This window comes from Myotis myotis, unplaced genomic scaffold, assembly GCF_014108235.1.
Source record: "Myotis myotis isolate mMyoMyo1 unplaced genomic scaffold, mMyoMyo1.p scaffold_m19_p_4, whole genome shotgun sequence".
In the NCBI taxonomy this organism is placed as follows: Eukaryota; Metazoa; Chordata; class Mammalia; order Chiroptera; family Vespertilionidae; genus Myotis; species Myotis myotis.
Genome location: NW_023416346.1, coordinates 6,087,384 through 6,100,806, shown reverse-complemented (window position 1 = coordinate 6,100,806; position 13,423 = coordinate 6,087,384). Strand labels below are relative to the sequence as shown.

Below are 13,423 nucleotides of genomic sequence, written 5' to 3'. Positions count from 1 at the left end.
CACCCTCCAAGCAACTGAGTCACCTGGCTAGAGCTGTTGTTTTGTTTTAATAAATGGAGTGTAGGAGGTGGGCTATCTTCTCAAATCCTTCCCATTGCTTCGGAACTAGTGTGGTCGGGTGCCTGCCGCAATGAAGCCAGTGTCGAGAGGCAGGTTCTGATTCAAGAAGAAAGGTTTGATTCAGATGCTGCGTGACCTGGGAGAAGGGTGGACTTACCTGTCATAGATCACCACCCCTTCCTGCTCAACCCTAGGGTTCTTATAGGGATAGGGAGTGGGGAGCTTTTATTCGCTTCTACAATTATCGTGATAGTTTAGTGTGCCCTTATGTCCTGTCCATTCGTCTCCCTGGTTTTTGGCGGGCTTAGTGAAAGAACCTCCTCTTGCCTCACCTTGACGAATGAGAGGGACTCCTTGGCACTCCCTGACTGTAGGGTAACGTCATCATTCTCTAATGTCCTCACATAGGGAGTCTGTCCTAGGATTCCTAGCACCTCTCTAGGAAGGAAAAAATTTAAACTGTGTTTTAAAATCAGCATTTTATATGTTTCTTTCTAGAAGACTCAACAACCAGAAACATTTTTATTTCTTCATACTAATATTTATAATTCTGGTATTAATTTGAGTATTTATGTGATTAGCGCTTGCGTGTTCCTTAGTGGGCTCAACAGTCACTTCTTCTGTGACATCTCCCCTACCCCACTGGCAGTGCCCCCAATGCTCCTCATTACCCCTGGGCTTTATCCATGCACAACCCTGATTTCTCTACAATGCCGATAGCAGAATGACAGAGAACTCTCTGAGGACAGGGACAGGGACAGGGTCAGGACCCCTGTGCCAGCACAGAACGTTTTATATGCATCACCCCATTTAATTTTCATAGCCACCAATGGAATTAAATCAGTGGTTCTCAACCTTCCTAATACCGCGACCCTTTAATACAGTTCCTCATGTTGCGGTGACCCCCAACCATAAAATTATTTTCATTGCTACTTCTTTTTAAAAAAAATATATATTTTATTGATTTTTTTACAAAGAGGAAGGGAGAGGGATAGAGAGTTAGAAACATCGATGAGAGAGAAACATCGATCAGCTGCCTCCTGCACACCTCCTACTGGGGATGTTCCTGCAACCAAGGTACATGCCCTTGACCAGAATCAAACCTGGGACCTTTGAGTCCACAGGCTGATGCTCTATCCACTGAGCCAAACCAGTCAGGGCTCATTGCTACTTCATAACTGTAATTTTGCTATTGTTATGAGTCGTAATGTAAATATCTGATATGCAGGATGTATTTTCATTGTTACAAATTGAACATAATTAAAGCATAGTGATTAATCACAAAAACAATATGTAATTATATATGTGTTTTCTGATGGTCTTAGGCGACCCCTGTGAAAGGGTCGTTTGACCCCCAAAGGGGTCGCGACACACAGGTTGAGAACCATGGAGTTAAATAGTGATATCATCTCCATGGGTCAGATGTGGAGAGTGAGGTTCAGAGAGTTTAGCCACCTGATGAAGGACACAGAATCAGCAGGCAGCAGAGCTGGAATTCACCCCCAATTCGAACGTAGTCCAAGATCTATGCTGTTAATTTCTATTCTATTTTGCCTCAAATCTTCATTAGCTGGTTGAATGAATGATGGTGACACAGCTAGCAAGTGGTAGAGATGGTATGTGAACCCAAGAGAACCTATGCTCTTAATCAGTACACTATCTTCCACATCCCCTACCACCCTGAGTGATCTGGTGTCTCCTGGTTAGACCTTTGAATATGTGGAATGTGGGAAACTGTTTATTGCCTTCACTATCTGATAAGCATAGACAGAGAACTCCCCGAAACCCCTGAAGGCTGGGTGCCTTTGAAGCCCTAGCAAAGCTCGGAGCTAGGCGCCACCTGTTTGTCCAGACAGTGGTAACTGAAACTACTCCCCCATTTATTATTATGTAAATCCTTGCTGATGGGCTAGTCTGCTTGTTACTAGGGGGTCACCTGCCTAAGGGCTACTCCGGATCAATAAAAGATTGGAGCAGCCTGAGCATGGGAGGAAGTCCTTTGGGACTTGCCGCCTGGTCCCCCAATATTGCAAAATTATCTCGTGTCTTTTTCTCTCATTTGTTGTGCGGCTCCTCTTTCAGATACCGAACCCTACTCCACGCAGAACGTGGAGGGAGTCTTACTCAACAGTGGAAGTGATTGAATGGGAGTACCTCCAGGCATTGGAAAAATGAAGAGGGTCAGGAATCAGAGGTCTCTTGCATTGTTTACAAGCACCATCCTTTATTAAATCCACAAACAAAAGAAAATCTCTGCCTCTGGGAATGAATCATGAAGTCATTCTCTTTGTGTTCGGTTTTGCATGCATATTACACCCCTTGAGCCATTCAGATAAATCACGGCCTTGACAGTGCTGGGTCCAAGAACCCCTGGGAAATGGAAGGAGGGCGGAAAGATGAAGTGGACAGGCTGATGGCATGGTAGTGCCATTTGGCTGCCCAGGGTCCAAGTCATTCCCATAAACTTACCAGGCATTCATACCGTCCCGTGAGGACACGACCTTCTTGGCACACATGATGTCATCCAGAATATGGCGGTTGAGAAGGTCTGGGGGAAATAGAAGGACATAGTGATCTGGTGCATTGGGGACAGAGTGACAGTGTATGTAGGACCCAGGGGTTCTAGGTTCCTTGAGGCCTGAATAACATCAGCACCAACATTAGCTCATTCTGATAACCTTGATTTACTTGTCAGATGGTTACCTCAACTACCATGTTGTCTGGTTATGAATAACCTCAACCACCATATCAGTTGGTTCTGGACAACCTTAACCTCCATGTTGGCCAGTGATGGATGACTTCAACTGTCATTTTTTTTTTCAACTGTCATTTTATGTGGTTATGAATGATCTAAACTGCAATGGTAGCTGGTCTGACGTCACATCAACCACCATGTTGGGTGATTGAAAATCTACTCAATCGAAAGGTTGATCAGTCCTGGTGACTTTAAACAATATGTTGTCAGGTACTGGATAACCTCTAGTCACATTTTGACTGGTTATTATATAAATGACCTCAATCTCCATGTTGGGTAGTTTTGTTCAACCTCAACCACCAAGGTGCCTGGTCCTAGTATTGAAAAACCTTAATATTCATGTTATCCTGTCTTAAACAACCTCAACCTCTATCTTGACTAGTCTTGGACAACCTCAACCTCCGAGCTGGTTAATCCTAAGTGACCTATTTGGTCACTGTGCTAGGACTTGGACAACCTCAAACTGCTCTCAAGTAACCCCAGTCTCCATTTTGATCTATCTTGGACACCCTCAAGCACCATTTTGGACAACCTGGAACAAATTCTACAGTTATTCAATTTTGTCCTCAAAAACACCACATCTTGTCTGGAAAGTTCTCTCCTTTCTACACAGAAGTACATTGTGTCTGTTCCTACAACCATATATCTGCTTCTTCCCTCAGGGGCTGAACAATCTCAACCCCAAATAAGGACAATCGCCTCAATTCTATGTGGCGTTAAGTTTCCCATTTCCTGAGTCCCAGAAAACTGAAGCTTCCATTCTGGGTGAAGTTTGGGAGCTCTGAGTCCTCCTGTCCTCAATCTCCATGTTGGGTAGTCCTGTTCAACCTCATTTCAGTGCAGTATGGGTAAGGATACAGGGTGGTATCTCTAACAGCCTAGGCAACTCTGTTTCTTTCCCTATCGTTTTTCTGCTTGTTACTTGAGATTATGGCTTAGATAACCTTGCCCTCTGTTTATTGGGCCAGACAGGGCTTCAGGGTATCCCCATTGCTGCCTCACCATGACAGTCCATGGAACAGAGGTTCTTGGTGGGTGTAACACCATTGTCACACCACCAGGCGGAGTTCAGCTGGAAAATGCCATATTGATTGCTGCCATCAAGATTGTGGTCCACGACAGAGGTATCAAAGCCACTCACATAATGTGCCAGGCACAGCCCTGAGGCAGAGATAGGGAAGGTAGCAGGTAAGCATGGGTTCTGGAAATAGAAGAGGTTAGGAGGAGGGGGGTGGGGACAAGTATGGTTGTCATCTCAGCTGTGGGGGTGATGATCTTGGTTTGGTGATGGTGTTGATGTTGGTGATTTTGTTGAGATGTCAGTGATGGCAGTGGTTATGGTATTGATGATGTAGTAGCGATGACATTGATGGTAGTGATGGTGTTGATGGTAGAAATGAGAGTGATGGTTGTGAAGGCAATGATGAAAATGACATTAGAATTAGTTAAACCCCAACATCATACTCAATGGGCAAAAACTAAAACCATTTCCCTTAAGAACAGAAACAAGACAGGGATGCCCACACTCACCACTCCTGTTTGACATAGTACTGAAGTACTAGCCATTGTGATCAGACAAGAAGAAGAAATAAAAGGCATCCAAATTGGAAAAGAAGTAAAACTGTCCTTATTCGCAGATGACATGATACTGTACGTAGAAAACCCTAAAGACTCCACCAAAAATTATTAGACTTAATAAATGAATTCGACAATGTAGCAGGATATAAAATTAATGCCAAGAAATCTATGGCATTTCTATACACCAATAATGAACTTACAGAAAGAGAGACTAAAAGAGCAATCTCATTTACCATTGCATCAAAAAAATTAAGATACCTAGGAATAAACTTGACTAAGGAGGTAAAAGACCTCTACTCAGAAAACTAGAGGACACTGAAAAAGGAGATAGAGGAAGACATAAACAGATGGCAGAACATACCGTGTTCATGGATTGGTAGAATCAACATCATCAAGATGTCCATACTACCAAAAGCAATCTATACATTAAATGCACTCCCCATTAAAATACCAACAGCATATTTCACAGACCTAGAACAAACTTTGCAAAAATTCATTTGGAATTAAAAAAAAAAAGACCCCTAAGAGCTGCAGCAATCTGGAGAAAGAAAAACAAGGTAGGTGGGATCTCAATACCAGATAACAAGCTGTATTACAAAGCCACTGTTCTCAAAACTGCCTGGTACTGGCACAATAACAGGCATATAGATCAATGGAACAGAATAGAGAACCCAGAAATAGACCCGAACCAATATGCTCAATTAATATTCGACAAAGGAGGCATGAGCATACAATGGAGTCAAGACAGCCTCTTCAATAAATGGTGTTGGGAAAATTGGACAGATACATGCAAAAAATGAAAATAGACCACCAACTTACACTATACACAAAAATAAACTCAAAATGGATAAAGGACTTAAACACAAGATGGGAAACCATAAAAATACTAGAGGCATCCACAGGCAGCAAAATCTCAGACATATGTCAAAGCAATTTCTTCACTGATACTGCTCCTAGGGCAATGGAAACGAAAGAGAAAATAAGCAAATGGGACTACATCAAAATAAAAAGCTTTTGCACAGCAAAATAAACTATCAACAAAACAAGAAGGCTCACTGCATGGGAGAACACATTTGACAATGTTATCACCGATAAGGGCTTGATCTCTAACATTTACAGGGAACTCATACAGCTTAACAAAAGGAAGATAAACAACCCAATAAAAAAAATGAGCAACAGACCTAAATAGATACTTTTTGAAAGAGGACAGAAGAAAGGCCAAAAGACACATGAAAACATGCTCAAAGTCACTAATCATCTGAGAGATGCAAATCAAAACGACAATGCGGTACCATCTCACACCTGTCAGAATGGCTATCATCAACAAATCAACAAATAACAAGTGCTGGCAAGGATATGGAGAAAAAGGAACTCCCATGCACTGCTGGTGGGAATGCAGACTGGTGCAGCCACTGTGGAGAACAGTATGGAGTTTCCTCAAAAAACTAAAAATGGAACTGCCATTTGACCCAGTGATCCCACTTCTAGGAATATATTCCAAGAAACTGGAAACACCAATCAGAAAGGATATATGCACCCCTATGTTCATAGCAGCACAATTCACCATAGCTAAGATCTGGAAACAGCCTAAGTGCCCATCAGCAGATGAGTGGATTAAAAAACTGTGGTACATCTACACAATGGAGTACTATGCTGTGGTAAAAAAGAAGGAGTTCTTGCCATTTGCAACAGCATGTATGGAACCGGAGAGCATTATGCTAAGTGAAATACGCCAGGCAGAGACAGATAAGTATCCATGACCTCACTCATTTGTGGAATATAATGAACAACATAAACTGATGAACAAAAACAGATCCAGAGACAGAAAGCATCAATCAGACTGTCAAACCTCAGAAGGAAGGTAGGGGAGGTTGGGGGTACGGGGGAGAGATCAACCAAAGGACTTATATGCAAGCATATAGGCCTAACCAATGGGCACAGACAACAGGGGGGTGAAGGCATGAGTGGGGGGATGGGGGCAATGTGGGGATAAGGACACATGTGATAACAATCAATAAGGAAAAATTTTAAAAAAAGAATTAGTTAAACCACGCATCACAGTCAGGCAAGAGGTGACCAAGAGGATCACCTGCTGGCCTGTAGAGGTGATAAATGACAAGAAGGGCCTGTATCTGAGTGTGGAGGGAGCCTTGGGGTGTGGGTGGGGCATGGGGCAACTGAGGTCTCACAGTCTCCAATGCTGTAGCCTTGGAAGCCATTGAGGCCTGCCTCCTCCAGCTTCATTGCCAGGTCGCATCGTTCATAGATCTTGGCATCCACAGTGGCAACAATCAGCACAGTCAGGGTCACCACCACAGTGCCCCAGGCTTTCATTATGAGCCTTCCTAACAGACTCCTTGCTCCAGACTCACTATGCAGTGTTCAGAACTAGGGCATTCTGGAACTCTGGGCTCTGTGAGCAAAGACCTAAGTGATAGATTCTGGAACACAGAAGCCAAAGGGTTGGGCACCTCACCATTTTCCTCATTGACAACTGTTACACACACACACACACACACACACACACACACACACACACACACGAAGAAAGATACTGTTGTATACACAGAGATGGAAGGAGACAAAAATGAAGAAAGTAAGATGTCAGAAAGAGATACAGAGAGAGGGGGGCTGGGGACACACAAACGACAGACAGGAATCACATTGGTCCCACACTTCCCTACATTCCTTATCACTGTCCCAATCTACCGTTAATCATTCTCTAGCACTTGCTTACCTCCTTTTCCACTCACTCTGCCCCTCATCACCTCCATCCCTCCCCCAATTCTGCTAAGTAGTCAGCTCTATTAACTACACTGTGCCTACTACCACCTCAAATTCATGATTGTTTGTAAAATATGACCACCACACCCTCACCCTCTGCCCCCCTATTACTTCCATTTACTCATTCTCAGCACTTGTTTCACCCTAATTTACTGGAATATGCCCCCATGTTACTCCCATTTGATCACACTCTGCCCCATGTTACATATTTATTTTATGTTACATATTATATGTATACACGCTACTGCTTTTTCACCTCCATTCTCATTCTACCTTTTATTCCCCATTCACTTACACTGCCTCTCATCCATTCATTCATTTACACTGGGCCTCATTTTTTATTTTTATTTTTGGTTAATCCTCACCTGAGGATATTTTTCCATTGATTTTTTTGAGAGTGGAAGGGATAGGGAGAGATAGAGAGAAACATTGATGTGAGAGAGACACACCGATTGGTTGCCTCCTGCACACGCCCCGACCAGGGCTAGGAATTTAGCTTGCAACAGAGGTACGTGCCCTTGACCGGAATTGAACCCTGGACCATTCAGTCTGCCAGCCGACCCTCTAACCACTGAGCAAAACCAGCTAGGGTACACTGGGCCTCATATTACTGCATTCCCTAACCCTCTACTTATCATTAACCAAATTCTCTCACATCACATTCCTTCTTCACCTCCATTCACTCTTTCCTACTTTTACCTCCACTTCCTGACCCTGTATCAAACAACTCCCATTCTCTCTCACATGGCCCATCCTTCAATTTTGTTCATTGACTCTGGACCTCATTTTCTCCCTTATTCTCTCTCTGCCCCATCTTCACCTCTGTTCTCTCTAATGCTATCCCTATATATTAGTAACCCCTATTTCGTGGACCTGTGCCCCATATTACTCCTAAACACTAACTCAAGTTCCCTAGGTATAATTACTCTATGCTTGATCACCTCCATTCTTTCTCAATTTTCTCTTCATTGACTCCATTTACTCTCACTCAGCCTTTCATTATCTCATTCATACAAATTCACTCCCAGTGTAACCCCTATTTCCACCCATCACTCCCATTTACTCCTGATTCGAGTGCAGTTGCTCCTACTCTGCCCTACAGTACCCCCAATTCAGTCACACTCTGTCTCGAACTCATCACTTTTTGTTTACATTGGGCCCAATTTTCCCCACCTTACTCACTTTGGGCCATGTGAATGACCTTCATCCCCTCTTCCTTTGCCTCACAACACCCAGTGACTCACCTTCCTCTGACCTTTACTTACATCCGCTCTCACTCTGCTCAACATTATCTCCATTTATGCACACACTTCTTCTCATCCATCTGGGCTGATTCACACTGGGATCCCTGAACATCCCTGGAAAACTGCCCTGCATTGCCACTATCTAATCCCAGCCTGCCTCTCATTCATTTTTCGTCACTCTCCTTCCCCACTCAAAATCAACCTGGTTCATGTGTTCACATCCTACCATGGATTCATCTTATTCTGCCCCTTGTGCACCCCATTATTCCCTCTATTCCCCACATTGCCTCCATTCACTCCTACCTCCCCCCAAATTCACTTCTCTTTACTCATACTGTGCCTCATAAATCATCATTCACTAACACTGTAATTCTTTGTATTCATATAAACTCTAATGCATTATCAACTCCATTCACTTTTACTACCTTTCATTACCCCATTCACTCACAGTCTGCTCCCATTTGAACTCTTTGTCACTTAAACTGTTTCTCATTTTCCCATCATTTACTCAGTCTCAGCCATAATTTTAGATTAGGGCACAGTCTAATACATAGTTACTTCCTCACTATGCCCCATACTATTCACATCCACTCCACTCTGCTGCTCATTCACCTCCATTCCATAGCCCTTTCTCTCTCCAAATTTACTCAATTTGTCCTTCATTCATCATTGTAATTCATCACCCTCCCGGTACCATGTGTCTCCTGTTTACTGATACATCAACCAAGACAGAAAAGTCTGATTCAGTTTGACTGCACATACCAAAACCTCCACAAATACAAGTGACTTCAAGAAGTTGGAAAGGGATTCCTCACTTGGAAGCAGGTAGTTTAGGGTAAGCGTGGCAGCTCCAAGGTCACCAGAGAACTGTCTCCTCTGTGCTGTTGTTCCATCAAACTCATCTTCTACCTCATGGTCCAAAATGGGTGGGAGCGTCACATGTGCAGACTCTATGCTGGGACCACCTGTCAGCTTTCCACACCACTTCACCTAGCTACCTGCTGTTTAGGCCACTGTATGAGGAAGTCTCGCCTGTAGGAATTGATGGTAGAGGATGCCCAGGACAGAGAATTGGGGGGGTGGGGGGGTGGGTGGGGGATCTTAGGTCTGCAGCAGAAAAGTTGGCCTCACATAGCTTGTGGATGCGCACTGTGAGCCCTAGGAGAGTTGCTGAGGGGCTGTGTCACTGGCTTAGGAACATTTCTGGAGCTGGGCATCACTGCACATCAACCCCCACCAACCCTAAAAGAGTTCCCTCTCCGTGTGTGTGTGTGTGTGTGTGTGTGTGTGTGTGTGTGTGTGTCCTAGGTCTCCGTTTATTTATTCTTCAGTTTCTGGTTTGCCTTTAAACGCTTGACTGTCAACTCCCAGCCCTAGCCACTGGATGGAGCCAACGGCATTTTCATACCTCATAGACTTTGTGCACTCTATGCTATTTTGCTTCCCATCTGTCTAACTGTTCTGACTCCTGCAAACCTGATGCTGCCTTCCAAAGTACAAGACACCAAAAATCTGCCTGCTAGAGCTTTCGTTAATTGGGTACTTCCTCTCTCTGCCATAAGAAAATGGATCTTGGAAGTTTTAGGAATGGCGGCCTCCGCAGAACAAAGTAAACACCTGCTCCAGGCGGCCACTCTCCTGGGGTGCAGATGCGGTGGGCGTGGCCATATTCTGGGAGTGACGTCACAGCGTGGCCATCTTCCCTCTGCGCCTGCGCTGAAGTCTTGTCGCGCTAGCTTTGGACAGCGGGAGGGGCCGCTTGTTGACTATTGGCGGACTCAGGCTCCAGCTCAGACTGAGCGTGCGCGCGCGCGCGCGCGCGCGCACACACACACACACACACACACACACACACACACACACACACACACACACAGCCCTGCAGCCCTGTAGGCTGGGGAGCCCGAGTTAGTTCCGAAGCGGAAGTGTTGCTTGGATCTAGTTCTCTGCAGCGAACAGAGAAATGTTGTCGAGAGAGAGAAAGACAGAGGTTGAGGGGGCGAGTGCTTAGGGGTGATGGGCTGAGTGATGGGGAGTTCTGGAGGACGAGTAAAGGGGTGTTTGTGGGGGTCTTTGATGTAGGGGGTTGTGGGGGTGAATGATAGAGGACCGAGAGGTCAGTGAATGAGGGTCTTTGGGCTCAATAGTGGGCAAGGTTATGGGGCTAGTCAGGGTTGAATGGGGCTTATTAAACGTTGACTTTTACACATTTTCCAGCACAGTGACCTGCGCTAGGGGCTCATAGCACCCCTCAGGCCCCTCCTTAGGCGTGCTCAGTCTCTCCCTCTGTTCGTGGCCCCTTGCCCAAGCCCCGAGGTAGGGGCCTGGTGCCAGTGTTCCAGCTGAAGTGACTCTGCACCCGAAGGCTTCCTTCTGGCTCCTGGGCAAGACGGCCCCAGTGAGGTGAGGAGAAGGAAGAAGGCACCTGAGAGGACTCACCTGCCTAAGGGTCCGCTCAGAGCCTGGGGCTTGGCGTGGGTGGGACGAGGCCTGAGGCTGCAGGGTCTGCATGGGGTGGGGGGCGGGGGGCGGGGGGGCGGGGGGATGGGGCTAATGCCATGGGGTAATGTTTTAAAAAGTTGGCGGTTAACAGATAAGTAACATATTTATTTATTTAATGTGTTTTTTAAAGTAACACATTTAACTTCTAGATTAATTAGAAAATAGAAAAGAAAATCAAAAGGAACTAATTTTATGCCCCTACATTTAAATGCCCATTCTTAGGCATTTTTTTAGTGTGTATAAGGAGTATGCATTTAAAATAAATATTTTTATTGATTTCAGAGAGAAAGGGAGAGGGAGACAGAGACAGAAACATCAATGATGAGAGAATCATTGGTCAGCTGCCTCCTGCATGCCCCCCTACTGGGGATTGAACCTGCAACCTGGGCATGTGCCCTGAATGGGAATCAAACCATGACCTCCTGGTTCATAGATCGATGCTCAATCACTGAGCCACTCCAACCCTGCAGGAATATGCATTTTAAAACATTTAATGTACAGTTTTAAAATGGGTTCTTGCAGTTTTATAACCTACTTTTTTCTTATTTAGAAGTTTACTGTGATTCAGCTTAAATATTTATTCTGTAACATTTAAAAAACTTAATTTAGATATATGTACAGAAAAGTACACAGATGTGTGAACGCTATGTATTATATACAGTTGTCAAATTATGTTGCACACCTGAAACTTGTATAATGTAATTAACCAATGTTACCTCAATAAAAAGTACACAGACAATAAATGTACAGTTCCATACAACATTATTTTTAATTGCTACATAGCATTTCATCTCGTATTTCCTTATCAATTCCATATTAGGGGTCATATAGGATCGTTTAAATTTGGCATTGTTAAAGTCAATGCTGAGATGTAGGTACTTACAGAGAAATTATGATATATTATTTCATTAAGGAAAATACCTAGAAATACAATTTCTGGGTCAGTGCATAAGTATACATAGAATAAACCTTTTGTGTTAAATATTAATATAAGGAAAAGAGGCAAGAATACACAGGTGGTTGTTAAAACCACATGGTTGCCCAAACTTCCACAGAGCAGCCTCATGTCTAGCTGGTGTGAGGGGACTTCTAGGCAGGTAATTCTGGGCACTGGAAGCCTGGTATAGTCTCTCATATGCTCTACACTTCTCCACTCTTCCAGCTCACGCATCTGCCTTTTCCCAAGAAGAGCAGGAAATGGCAGAAGCCCAGGTAAGACCTGTCTGTTCTTTCCTCTGTTTTACCATAGATATGATGAGCTATGTAGGAATCTCTGACATAAAGTAGGAAATTATTTGTAAGTAAGCATTAGGATCAGGGACAATGAGTAGCAGCAGCAAGGCCCATGTAGACATGTGGATGACTTAGGGTGTCACAGATACTAATGCTGAGTTGCAAATTTCTCTTTGAGCCTCTGGCAGCCAGAGGGAAGGAAATACAACCAATAACCTGGCTCACCTTGCTTATAATAGCGAGAGCACACCAAGTCCTCAGGAAAGAAAAGGTTCTTCAATTGCCTTTCAAGATGTTTCTTTGCTGGGTCTTCCTGTGGAAGGTGGAATTGTCTTCTACCATAGGCTGGTGAAAAACGCAATCCCTGGTTTCTACAGATATTTCTTATACCATTCCTCAGTGAGTAGAGACCTAATGTCAAAATGTAATTTGGAAATGAAATATCTTGGGGAACTGCTTGTCTTTCAAATTTTTCCTAAAGTAATTTTCTCAGTTGGAATTTTGATTCTCATTTGGCTAAGAGACAAAGTCCTATAGACACCTATAGTCCACCAACTTTTCCCTTTCCCTTGAATTTATTTTTTAAACAAACAAAATAGGAACAGACTCATGGATATAGTGAACAGACTGACAGCTGTCAAAGGGGGAGAGAGATTCGAGGATGGGTGAAAAAGGTGAAGGGATTAAGCAAAAAAAGCCCACAAAAAAACAAATACTCATAGACACAGACAATAGTATGGTGATTACCAGAGGTGAAGAGGAATGGGGGAGGTAGAAGAGGGTAAAGATGTGATAAATGGTGATGGAAGGAGACTTGACTTTGGGTGATAAACACACAATACAATATACAGATGATGTAATATAGAGATGTACACTTGAAAAATTTAATTTTATTTATTTATTACCATTTTATTGATTAAGGCAGCGGTTCTCAACCTGTGGGTCGCGACCCCTTTGGGGGGCGAACGACCCTTTCACAGGGTCGCCTAAGACCATCAGAAAACACATATATAATTACATATTGTTTTTGTGATTAATCACTATGCTTTAATTATGTTCAACTTGTAACAATGAAAATACATACTGCATATCAGATATTTACATTACGATTTATAACAGTAGCAAAATTACATTAATGAAGTAGCAACGAAAATATTTTTATGGTTGGGGGTCACCACAGCGTGAGGAACTGTATTAAAGGGTCACGGCATTAGGAAGGTTGAGAACCACTGGATTAAGGTATTATGTATGTGGCCTATCTCCCCAT

General features: G+C 43.7%; 2 protein-coding genes across 3 annotated transcripts in view; one reads left to right on the top strand and one right to left on the bottom strand.

The window, feature by feature from the left end:
• Window positions 1-2,330: 2,330 nt before the first annotated feature.
• LOC118653726 (sperm acrosome-associated protein 5-like) lies at window positions 2,331-6,727 on the bottom strand. Its single transcript, XM_036304438.1, has 4 exons — window positions 6,583-6,727; window positions 3,818-3,976; window positions 2,530-2,608; window positions 2,331-2,430 (listed from the first exon to the last, which is right to left on the bottom strand). Exons 1-4 carry the CDS (start codon window positions 6,725-6,727, stop codon window positions 2,331-2,333), a joined length of 483 nt encoding a protein of 160 aa, XP_036160331.1.
• A 3,541-nt stretch (window positions 6,728-10,268) lies between these two features.
• Window positions 10,269-13,423, top strand: part of LOC118654045 (zinc finger protein 182) — a 30,407-nt gene continuing 27,252 nt past the window's right edge. Inside the window, exons 1-3 of one of the 2 annotated variants that reach the window (XM_036305191.1) lie at window positions 10,274-10,411; window positions 10,639-10,824; window positions 12,086-12,135. In XM_036305191.1, the coding sequence (XP_036161084.1) occupies window positions 12,121-12,135 (15 nt within the window). In that variant the 5' untranslated portion in view covers window positions 10,274-10,411; window positions 10,639-10,824; window positions 12,086-12,120. Of the gene's footprint in view, window positions 10,825-12,085; window positions 12,136-13,423 lie in introns of both variants that reach the window. The other variant, XM_036305192.1, reaches the window with a different exon arrangement.